The sequence below is a fragment of the Hyposmocoma kahamanoa genome, unplaced genomic scaffold (assembly GCF_003589595.1).
Source record: "Hyposmocoma kahamanoa isolate Upper Pololo Valley unplaced genomic scaffold, ASM358959v1 66, whole genome shotgun sequence".
Taxonomy (NCBI): Eukaryota; Metazoa; Arthropoda; class Insecta; order Lepidoptera; family Cosmopterigidae; genus Hyposmocoma; species Hyposmocoma kahamanoa.
Window position 1 is genome coordinate 8,970,702 of NW_020653854.1, and position 12,498 is coordinate 8,983,199.

Consider the following 12,498-nt stretch of genomic DNA (forward strand, 5'->3'; position numbering starts at 1 on the left):
CAAGTCCGGATTTGAGCAGACTTGAGTACGATTTCAAGCACTGGAAATACATCCCTAATAGCAAGGACTTGAGTATGATTTCTAGTGCTTTGAATCATACTCCAGTCCTGACTTGAGCATTGAGTAGAGTTCTAAAATACGACTCTCAGATCCTGACTTGAGCATTGAGTAGAGTTCTGGATTACGACCCTGAAATAAACTTCTACTTACTACTAAATATACAGACTAGTTGCAGACTAAGATCGCTCCAGAAGATGCTTACACAATGCAGTTTTAAATATAGGAAGAGATTTAGAATGTCGGATTTCAGACGGGAGTTCATTCCATAACTGTGCAGCCTAACAGTAAAGGAGTCTTTAAAATACTCTGAGCGGGTGAAAGGAGGTTTCAGCAGATTATCCATTTGAGACCTCTAATTCAAGGTTGTGATCCGTACCGAGGAAGTGAAAAGATCTTTAAGGTATATTTGTAATGAGATTAGTTCTTATCTAATTCCTTACCTAACACAACTCTCATAAGAAATATAACAGTAATTGAAGAGGTGATGCCCGTTACTGCATAAGCTACACCCGACAACATCAATGACAATATCATGATGTTTCGTCCTTTTAAATCAATTAGGCTACCCTGAAATCATACATAAAAATATTCACAATAGCAATGACTTCAAATTGTTTGTATGGAAATTCTTATCAAATGCATTTGAATCTGTGGATAAAGCAATAATTATTTATGGTTTTGCTACTCAAGGTTCTGCGATATGGACGTAAAAATGCTCCATATAGGTACTTGCTAAAAATAATTACAACGTAACTACGTTGTGAGAAATTTGTTCAAAATTTGTACAGACTTAAAGGGGGCAGTCATTATCCTGCATTGCAGTCCGCCTTGCCGTCTGCCGCGTGATGCAAGATTATGAATGTTGCCGCAGCGTATAAGCCGTCCTGCAATGCGTCCTGCGACTCCATACGTGGTCGCCTGCCTGCGCGGCGGACTGACAAGGTAGCGAATGGACCGTTTTAAGAAGAAACTCTAGGACCAAGTTCCCCAAAGTGGCCCGTAGGGCCCCCTGGGAGTCTATAGGATGATCTAAGGAGTTCGTGATAAGCCCCTGGGATTTATAGGATGATTCAAGTGGTCTGCGTTATGTAAAAAATATTTTGAGGGTGCGTAAATAACTACCGGGGAACACGTAAAAGATCAAGTTTCCATTAAAAAAAAAAAAAAGAAGCGACGTTTCCCGCGTGACTACGCGGCGCGGACGAAATCGCTCATGCACGGTTTCATTAACTTCAGATATTATTTATAATAATTATTATTATTATTATTTCATGTCGTTCCGATGTTTTTACTCAAATATTGTCTCTATAATTCTAATAATGTTTTTTTTCTCTAAATATAGCGGCAGATATTCAAACCATATTTGTATTGCCAAAACGAGCTATTCGTTCTGTGACCATCTAGGCTCTCGGGTTTCTCTCAGAGAAAAGTTTAAGGAGCTGGTATCATGACTGTGGCATCACAGTACATTTACTCAAATATTTTATATGCCCTTAAAAATATACATAATTTCAATAAAAAAGAAGATATCCATAATATTAACCTTAGAGCTAAGTCCAAACTCATGGTACCACGATTTCGGTTAACCAAGGTAAACGAATCTTTTATGGGGAACTGTATATTACGTTTTTACAATAAGATTTCGGAGCATATATTAAGATTATCATTTCCTAAGTTTAAAAACAACATTAAAATATTTTCATTGAAAAGTCATATTACAAAATTGAAGACTACGTGTCGTATTCTAGAACTCTACTCAATGCTCAAGTCAGGATTACACTGGAAACACAAGCACTGGAAATACGACCCTAATGGCAGGGACTTGAGTATGATTTCGAGTGCTTTAAACCATACTCAAATCCTGACTTGAGCATTGAGTAGAGTTCTAGAATACGACCCTTCGTGTTAGATAAAGATGTATGGAATGACGACATGGCTCCAGAATCCACACAAATTTCATTCAAAGTGTATTCCATAGCATTTAAGCTTATTTGAAAAGAGCAATCCCTAGTTTCTTGCTCGTTCTTCTCAGGAAAGTCAGCATAGAGAATGACCAGTAGCTTAAATGTTGTTTTCAAGTGTAAATTTATTTTACCTATGGAATAAATTATTGTTTGACTTTGATTTTGACTTCTCTAATTTACACTTGTTTATCATGAAAAACTATATTTTTGACAGTAATGCATTTACCAGAACAGAATTATTAGTAAAATAAGCGCTATTGAGTTTTTTTTTTATAGTAGCGCAGCAAGCACTCCACAACCATTCATAATAATTTTGATGATAAGATTAAGATTGAGTAGGATAAGGTACATACATACCTACATGAATATGGGAAAATGCAATGCTTGCAATGCTTTATGGAAAAATGTATGTAATTAACTTTTAAAGGAGTGTTTAATTAATTATGGTGGTGCCAGAAGAATAAAGAAATATGGAAGTGTTTTTGATAAACATTTGTAATGGTTTTATATTTTTTGATCGCATACATACAAAAAAAATACTTGGCAAAGAGGGCTAAAACTCTGTACTCATATGTGAGGTCTTACCTCCTCACTACTTGTGTCGACACTATAGAGAAGAATAATCCTCAGGGATTGACACCACAAGGCCGACATTGATACCCAAATGTTACAGGCCTTATTAAAAATAAGATTTAAAAAAATACAGTAGAATTGAGACCCTCCTCCTATTTTGAAGTAGGTTAAAAAGTATTTAAAATTAATCCAGCTGCAAGCAACATTAACATAGCAATAAGTAGCTCTAAGGGTCCCTACGCCCTATACTGAACAAGGCATTAGGCTTTTTTTATTAAAGGAATGGGTAATTTTCAGGTCTCCACCTAATTTTGGTGGCACTCTTTATTATTTAACTGTTCTAGAATATTATCATGTAGTATTATTTAAAAGTCAAGTACAGTATCCTGAAATTATAATGCCTATTCACTCTACCTTTGAAAAGACCCTAAGGCTACTCCTACCTTCATATCGTTTTCACAAAAACTAATCAATACTAACCACAACGGGTCCAGAGCATAATTGGAATCCAGAATAGATGGAGCCAAGAGCTCCCACAGCTATGTGACTGGCTCCCATTTGACGTATGTGGGCGGGTAACAAGGGTACTATGAGACCCACTGCTAACAGGTCCTGAAAACGTTTTTTATTGCCTAATCAGGTATTTAGTTAGATAGGTTTTTGAGAAATTCATATTTATACACATAAAATCATAGCCAATACAATTTCATATATAATGCGTGCGTGGTATACGCACGCATTATATACCACATAATATATTTGTGCGAAAGGAAAATACTCAATGATATTATATAAAATATTTAAATATCAATTTATAAAAAATAAAACTAATTTTACTTACCATGAAGCACATAAATTTTAAAATAGAAATAGTGTACGACATTATGTTATAATAAATTTATAAATGGGCAAACATAGGTATAAAAATAATTTTGAAATGAAATTAAATTATACATTCACATTTCGCAATTTTTTTTATGACCTGTAGGTAGTTAAATTTTATTCCAATAAAGGTATTTTGACAATCAGCTGTTTAAGGGGTAAACGTCAAATGTAAATGTGTTATGTTATCTCTTTCTTCCTCATTATGCCATTGTGGACGATATTATATACTATCTCTCTCTCTCTACAGACAACATGCATTTGATTCACTATGCATATCCGAACGTCACAACATGTCAAATTATTCTAAATATTTTATTTTATAGGTTATTTTTCCTACATTCTTTACAATCTTTGATCAAATTACTCACAAACTGATATAAAAAAACATATTGTGAAAATCGTCAATATCATAAAGTTGTGTATTTTTGAATTGTGAATACATTCAAAACTCAAATCCACTACTAAAAACTAAAAATGAGTAATTTACGTAAGTCTGTAAGTAAAGAGCTATTTCAACTAATAATCCAATACTTAAAGTTCATAATAACTAACAACATATACCGTTTCAGGTGTTACAAAGCTTTAAAAATTTGCACAGGACTAGAATAAAAGTATTTGCTGGAGACGACAAGGCGTTAACTGCCGCAAGAAGTCAAATAAACGACGGATATAATAAAAACAAACATGTCTCTGATGAAGAAGCTATTAAGGCTGTAAGTAATATAGTACCTACTCTACCTGTAGCAGATGCATATTAAAATTGTACTTATAAACAGCAAAAGTAAAGGTAAAATCTCTTCACTTCACTAAGAATTTGATGAAAAGGACAGGAAAATGGAAAATGAAGATAAATTTTAAAACTTGGTATAATATTGTGTAATGGGCTTGTCTTCACAACTCCTCTATTATAGGTGCATATTTTGCATAAGGATGATTATTTAAATTTACGTAGATATAACTACATTGTCATGGCTGGGTGAATATCTGCAAGTGCTAAATGAGTCACTACACTCCTACATGCAAAATAGGCTCCTTGACGTCAAGTTGCGGACGCCAGCCTGTCACACCATACACACCACTACACTCTTTTAAAATTAAATATTCTGGATCTTGAATCAAAAATACCCAAACTGGAGTTTTTCATATATATCTCATGATAATCAATGTAATTTTGTCAAGCAGATATTGGCATTGTTCACTATTATTTATTATATTATTTTTACAAAAGTACTGTTTTTTGTTGTTTACAATTCTGAATTGTAATTGACTAGATTTGTCGAGTCCACATAATCCAAACAATGTATGGGAAACCTGGACAAAAAGCAACAATACCTAACACATTCTTTTTTTTATAAAATGATCACCCATTGCTTTTCTAGCTCATTAAATTTAGTGAAGATGTAGAAAAAGAACTAAGGACACAAGTCATTCAAGCTCGTGAAGTAAGACCTGGTGTATATGGTAGGTACATTATTATATTACATAGATTTTTTTCTATTTTCATTCTTCCATACCAATTTGCTAAATAGTTTGTAAATTAATAAAGTCTCCATGAGTATATCATAATATGTAGCAGATTTTATTCTGATAAGTGCTAATTACATTGGGTAACATAAACCCCTTTTTCAGAGGCCAGAATTACTGAAGACACCCTGAAGTTGAATAATGTCCCTTACAATGACAAAGCCATATTCAATGAAGCTAACCCAGGAAGCCAACCATGTTGTAAAGATCAAGTATAAAATATAGAACATAAACCTTGTACCACATACATGATCGCAAGTAATCACAACCATAATAAAAGTGAAGTATTAACACCAAATACTAGACAATAGGTATTTTTTTCAATTATTTTGTACTAGATTATTAGGAGAGTTTTGTTTGTGTATTTTGTAGGAAATGTTTTCATATTGTTAGTAAACTATTTAGCAAAATATCTTTATAATGAATGACTATTAGTGAAACTTTATAGTACCAGTGTACAGTTAATACGGCGAATTTAGGCAATAGGGAAGGTATTGCAGCAGAATGGAATGGAAGTAAATTTTGTACTCGGATTACAAAACAATAGGCAGATGGAGCATACGCAACAAACGATGTGAACACAGACATGTATCTAGATATATGTCTGTGGATGTGAAGCTGCTTTCCATTTATTGTGTCTGTGACAACAAGGACGGGTGATGTAGGGACGTGCGCATTTGTGTGCGTGTAAGGGTCGTATTCTAGAACTCTACTCAATGCTCTAGTCAGGATTTGAGTATGGTTTAAAGCACTCGAAATCATACTCAAATCACTGCCATTAGGGCCGTATTTCCAGTGCTTGAAATCATACTCAGATCCTGACTTGAGCATTGAGTAGAGTTCTAGAATACAACCCTAAGATTGCCAGATGCAGTGAAAATCGCCCGAATTTTTTTTCTGTTGTTTCTATAATAACTAACAAAACTGGAAATATTATTTTGCAATATGGTACTTAAGTGGTGTTAGGATATAAAACAAATTATATGCAATTTATAAGTTAATATTTAATTGTTATTATTTGATTTACATCACACAAAAGAAAAAATATTTTATTAAGATATTTTGAAATTGAAAAACTGGTAATTCATAATATTTATTACAATCACAGTTACACGATATCTTAGTAGGTAACCTTAATTTTGTACACGTTTTTTATAATACTACCGTTTCGCGTCTATACATGAGCATTCGTTTCTGATTTTGATATTTTAGTGCAATTGCACTCTCAAATACTATTCAATTTTTTTTAAATTTAATTTGTAATCAATTCCATAACATTGACGATCATCTTCTGATTAGACAAAAATTGTTTGGTTCCCAATGACACTATTTATTAAACCTATGAAGTTTGTATAAATACATTATAATAATTTTATTTTATTGACGCTGTGATTAGTACTGACGCGAGTTTGTATTCGCTTTTGAATTTGTATTTGCTTGGTATGTGCTTTGGTGGTCGCGTTCGGCGAGCTCCATGTCTTATTTTTATTTTGTGGGACAGAAAAGACTCCTATCTTTACAAATACTACTACAGCTTCAACTCCTCAAGGCGCAGTCGCGTGAAAGCTCGAGCCTTCGGCGAACCTAGCGATCACGCGCGCCTTCTCGCGCAGCGTTCTCTTCAGTTTTCCGTTCCGCCGCAAGAGGAATCGAGCTTTATTCACCAGAAAAAATTCAATACAAACTGTAATAAATAAATATCTAATAATTAATAATATACAGATGACTTTTTAATCACCATTCAAATTTTAATATTACTGTCTTTGGTGATGAAATAAAACACGTAAAAATCTTTTAATATCACTCAGTAGGGGGAAGCGGGGCAGATTGATACACCTTTTTTCAACTTCAATTTTGGACTATTGTATAACCTTTTGGAGAATATTTTTTCTGCTTTATTGATGGTGTATCTAATGAACATTACTAATTTAGTCTTAATTTTTTTTAAATCATTGAATAAATTAAATAATTTAATTTAAACAAAAAATGTGAACTGTCCAATTCTGCCCCACTAGTCATAATACAGTCAGTAATAGGTACATCACATGGGGCACTTTGATGCGTGGATCGTTGACTACAGATTCAAGTAAAAGTTATGAGTTTTGATTATGATTTATAATGAAACAAGTGAACAAATAATTAAACATTCATTTATTTAAAGAGATCAGGTATGTTTCGGTCAGTTTTCTTTATCTAACATTAATCATTATAATTCCTTCATAAAAACTTAGGTTTTAATAGGAGAATTAAAGCGTTTCTTTCTAAGATTATAAACACACTTAACATTTTTGTTTAATAAAATAAATAATCACTCTTTCCTATAATTAAATAATCTTATAACACAAAATGCAACTTAATAAAAGAAAAACAAAAAAAACGGTTATTGTACATTATATTCTCTTAAGTCAGTAGAAAATTTATAAAGCGTGGACGTGCGGAGTGTTCCTTTTGAAAAAGTCGGCTTTGGTAAGTGCAAAACAACATCACTAAAATCTACACTAGCTTTATCATCTATTGCAGGGAACACAAACACCCAAGAACCGGGTTTTTTCCTTAAATACAAAACTTGATATTCGGTCAAATTATATTTGGATAACACTTTAGCTACGTAGTAAATTTCAGTCTTTTTCTTTTCAAATTTTACAAGTAAGAAGTCGTTGATTTTAATATTTTCCGGATTAATAGTTTTTAAATTTGTATCGTCATCACTTTTGTCTTCTACAGAAGCCACATCCATATCTTCATCATCATTCAACTTAATTGATTCGGTTTGACTAGAATCCAAGTCAAGTTCAGATAAAGAGCCTCGGCGTCGCCTTTTTGAAATTTTTGGGTTTTCTCTCAGGCCCAATAAATTTTTTGCTGTTTTTAAGTCTTTGGCTTTTTGCTTTATGACTTTGGCCTGCTGTTTTCTGTCTTTTTCTTCATAATTTCTGTAATCTATCCTTCTCTGGTGTGTCAGTAAACACACGAGATTTTCCCTTTTCTCTGCCTTTTTTTGTACATGAACCGCCTTGCTGTATTTGCTTGTATAATTTTGGATACGGCCTGACAACTTCAGGAGACATGACTGCGGCAGAACTTGATGGCACTACTTCAATAGATGGAGATTCAGACGGTAACTCTACGGTCACAGCCTGAGCCAATTGGTTACAGGCGTCAAGTGGATCACTATTCTGAACTGGTAACGCGGGATTTACAACTCCAGTGATTTCGTTGCTGTGGTTCATATTTATAAAAGTGACGTCTTGTGTGGGTTGAGACGTGGCTGCGGCTAGTTCTTCAGAAGTTGATGTAGGTCTATAAATCTCTATTGGTGCGAAATCATCATCTCCAAAGGCAAGTCTGTTTAATGGCCATATTCCTGGCTTTGAAAAATACTGTTTATATTTTTGGGGGTAAAAGCTTCCAAAAAAGCTGCTTTACTAAGTTCGGCAATATTATAAATATTCAGTGTCTTGCCTACGTTCCGGATATGCCAATCATTAAAAGCAATTCTTAATTTAGCATTGAATGGCCCGAAAACAGCGATATCTAATGGTTGCATTTTGTGTGATGTGTGTGGAGGCAAAGACATGTAGATAATGCCGTTGTTGCGACAATAATTAACAGCTTCAATTGATATGTGAGATTCGTGGTTGTCACATATTATTAGTACTCGATTTTCGACGGTGCATGAAGTATGACGCTGTATGTGCTTCAGTACTTGAAGATGTAACTCCACAGTCATCCAACCACTCCTATTCGCTAGACCAAGACTTCCTTCTGGGGCACCATTTAAGAAATGCTCTTTGTAATGTACTCTTGGAAAAACATATACAGGAGGAACAGCCGTTCCTATTGCAGTGACTATAGCGCAGAATGTCACTAATTCACCTCTTTCTGCAGATACTATCTGCCCTACTTGCCTTTGGGTTTTTTCAGCCAGGACTTTTGGTGCTGGCAAAACTGTGGTGATACCAGTTTCATCTAAATTTATTATGGCGTGAATTTATATTTTGTCAAAACGCATTCATAATTATTGAAAAACTCTTCAACGGCAGTTTTGTTAAAACCAAAGCTTCGTGCTGCGCTTGTATTCTCAGGTTTTCTCAAGCTTAAGGCTTTATTTCTATTTCTGAATCCTAACACCCAGTCTCTACCTGCACATTCATTACGTGTCCAGGATTCGGGACATTTGCACTTTAAACGTACGGCATATTCATACGCCAGTACCTTGACTTGTTTTAGCGTTAGCCCGTAATGCATTTTACTGCAGTTGATGAGGTATTCTGAGAGTTTCTTCTCCTGCTCAGTAATGAACACTTGCGCAACTGTGTACTTTGAAGAATACGACGATTCTGCACCAGCAGATTTAAATCGTTCAAAACGATGCTGTAAAGTGGAAACATTTATTTTGTATTTACTTACCGCTTTTCGGATGGAAAGAGTCTGCGCAGCGACTTCAGACATTGCTGACTTGACGTCATCGTCATTTATTTTATTTCTAGCAGTTTTTGGTTTGTATGTCCGTACCATATTCTGAAAAAATAATATCTAGTTAAAATAGTTTCACATTTTTCGTACATTAACTAATAGGGGCGTAATACCGCTTTGTTGGGGGCACTTTGATACGTACCAAACTGCCCCACACACCACGTTCTTTTTAGTTCACTACGAACTAGGAGCTCTGCGTTGATCATCGAGTATATAACCAGAAATAGAGACGAAATAAGGGCCATATATTCCTGGCACTGAAATATAGACAGGCCAACTGCTGACCCGTGTGTACGTCTCCGTATATTCCAAAAAATATTCTGTATTTATTGTAATATAGATAATATCTCTAACAATGCCGTACTGTAGTGTATGAAAAACAGCAAAATATCTAATTAGAAAACAAACGGAATCACATTTCATCGGTAATTAAATATGTAATATTGTCATTTTCGTCGATTATAGCAAAGCTCAAGTTAGCTGGTCAATTTGAAGTGAAACAGTTGAAGACACCCGTCAATTCTTTCGAACTCGGGTTAGCCAATCGGAGCGCAGTTGTCACAGTAATTATATATAATCACAGTATAGGAAATGAAACTATTTTTCCGGATTTAAATCGCGTAACTTGTTTTTTTCAAACAAACCGACGTTTCGGGCCCTTTACAGGTCCCATGGTCACGGTTGACTGAGGTGGTACAGTCTTCAACCAGTTATGTCTAATATTGATGCAAACCACCCTATTTTTTCACTATAGTTATTAAATAAATACCTTATTTTTAATTTTGCAAAGAAAACATTCCAATTTAAGCTTTACCTTTGTTTAATTAATAACTATTGTAACTTGGATTGGATTGAGACCGAGAAAGCTTTGGAAATATCTAGAAATATACAGAGGCACTTTTCCTTCTTATCAAGATGGTAAATTACGTCGTCAATTACGGCTGAAACTGCATCATTGGCGGATTTGCCCCAAAGCTTTTGATTATAAGACAGTAAATGTTTTGATTCCAGGTAACTAATTAATCGGTTGTTTAGTACCCTTTCTAGTATCTTCGACATAGCCGGGAGAATGGAGATCGGTCTATAATTATCTACGACATCATTGTCTCCTGATTTGTGAATGGGGTGTACTAGGGCCTTTTTAAATATGTTAGCGAAGTCTCCGGTAGAAAGGGACAAGTTACAGATATGGGCCAGTACTGGAACCAAAACATGGCGCGCAGACTTCAAAATAGACGAGGAAATACCGTCCCAACCAACAGCACAGTTATTACGTAAACTTAAAATTAATCCCTCGACTTCCCCACAGTCCACATCTAATACAGCGAAAGATTCTGGAGATGAGGACTGAGCTAAACGAGACAGGTAAACTTCAGATAATGATCGTTTAATTTTATTAGCTAAATCAATTCCTATTTTGGCAAAGCACTTGTTAACTATGTTCACAGAGGTTACCGGTTCGGAATGTAATTTAAGTAGAGAATCAGAAGGATTCTTTGCAGATTGTATATTTGTAATGGTTTTGATTGCATCCCAAGTCGACCAAGCATTGTTTTTTGCATTCAGTAGAAGTGATTTGAAGTAAGATCGTTTTAAAGTTTTTTAGTAGTTTATCAGGATCTCTTTTAACTTTTCTGTGCTTAGAATCTCTGTCCCGAGATAGTGAATACTTTTGTGTGCTTCTTAACGATGCCCGATACATGTGACACTAATAGGTTTGCCGCAGCATTCACGTTCCTAGAGCACAAGACTGCTGAAAGATCCGACTCAATGATATCCTGGACAACAGCTTTGTGATCTATTTTAATACGTGTATGAGAACCATTTGACTGATTGCATCTAAGCTTCGTCGACAATAGTACAGGGTAGTGATCTGTAATATGGGACTGTATCACCATGGCAACAGTAGAGAATTTGGTTTTTAATAGAACGTGATCTAAGCAGTTTTCCCCTAGGGTCGGAAGTGTATAAGCAGGTAAAAGGCCATGACCCGCAGCTTGCAGAATTACAAGTTTGGAGCGTTCGTTCAATGTCCGAGCAAGGACAAGAATAACTAACTAACTAAGAATAGTTCCTTAGTTCATCTAGTGATGAACTAGAAGACCGACCTAGTTCAATTGTCCGAAGTTAGCTCCCGCTAAGGACCGAACAGGGACAAGTCTAGTACGGTCAGACTTAGGAAAGAAAATAAAAGAACGTCAAGAGAACGTCAAGCTTGACACTTTGGACCGTTCTTATCGTAAGCGGCATACACTCGGATTTAAGTCTTAAGTGTCAAGCTTGACGAGCTCTTGACCCTGTACCAAAAATGCGAGTCGAGTTATATATACAGGAGGATTTTTTAGTCATCGTCCAAATTTTTTCCAGCCGCTAGGTATCATTCAGACTCCATTTTCGAAAAAAAATTGATAGGTCTATTTTCAAAATGAAAATATTTATTCCGAAGTAATACTCGACAAAAATTGGTTACCAATTTACGCTATTATTATTTACTACGACGCTAGTAGCATCAATGAATGAATGCCATACGCTAACCGCGCGGATTCTCGAATCATACGCCGCCAAAGCAAAATGCCGCCCGCGCCGAACGCTATTGGCGGCTGTCACTTCAGTCGTCCGTCACACGTCCGTGTAGCGCTTCGTACGTGTGTGCAACGCTATCTCGCTATTGAAAACGCATTCACGTGTCACTATGTATACAAACCGCGAGGACTTTGAAATGGTGAAGTGCTATTTTATAAGTGATGAAAGCCTAAACGGAGCCCAGAGACTATACGAGTCAGAGAGCATTCCTCGCCTTCGCAATTATGGAATAGCAAGTCCTACAGTCCCCAACCGCCAAACGTTTCTGCATGTCATACAGAGGCTTTTAGACCATGGCCAGTTTACGACGCCTTCACACGCCCAAGGACGTGGTAGGCCGCGACTGTCCGTGGAAATCGAAGACGAAATCTTCGATTTTTTCGAGAGAGATCCAAAACGAAGTACACGTGATGCAGCTCAACGATTCAACGTT

The 12,498-nt window shown here is 35.6% G+C and overlaps 1 protein-coding gene and 1 long non-coding RNA gene across 2 annotated transcripts; one reads left to right on the forward strand and one right to left on the reverse strand.

Moving 5' to 3' along the window:
• Positions 1-478: 478 nt before the first annotated feature.
• LOC113232013 lies at positions 479-3,481 on the reverse strand. Its single transcript, XR_003310592.1, has 3 exons — positions 3,439-3,481; positions 3,078-3,209; positions 479-627 (listed from the first exon to the last, which is right to left on the reverse strand). It is a non-coding gene; the product is annotated as an uncharacterized LOC113232013 (long non-coding RNA).
• A 453-nt stretch (positions 3,482-3,934) lies between these two features.
• On the forward strand, positions 3,935-6,015 carry LOC113231949 (complex III assembly factor LYRM7). Its single transcript, XM_026466510.1, has 4 exons — positions 3,935-3,977; positions 4,052-4,195; positions 4,862-4,943; positions 5,112-6,015. Exons 1-4 carry the CDS (start codon positions 3,957-3,959, stop codon positions 5,222-5,224), a joined length of 360 nt encoding a protein of 119 aa, XP_026322295.1. The 5' UTR covers positions 3,935-3,956; the 3' UTR covers positions 5,225-6,015.
• Positions 6,016-12,498: the final 6,483 nt, after the last annotated feature.

What these genes read in the sequence shown, in the direction of transcription:
- LOC113231949 (XM_026466510.1), top strand. Translation starts at nt 3,957, where the DNA reads ATGAGTAATTTACGTAAGTCT. An exon ending in TGAGTAATTTACGTAAGTCT is followed by an intron (nt 3,978 to 4,051) that starts GTAAGTAAAGAG and finishes ATACCGTTTCAG; the next exon opens with GTGTTACAAAGCTTTAAAAA. An exon ending in ATGAAGAAGCTATTAAGGCT is followed by an intron (nt 4,196 to 4,861) that starts GTAAGTAATATA and finishes TTGCTTTTCTAG; the next exon opens with CTCATTAAATTTAGTGAAGA.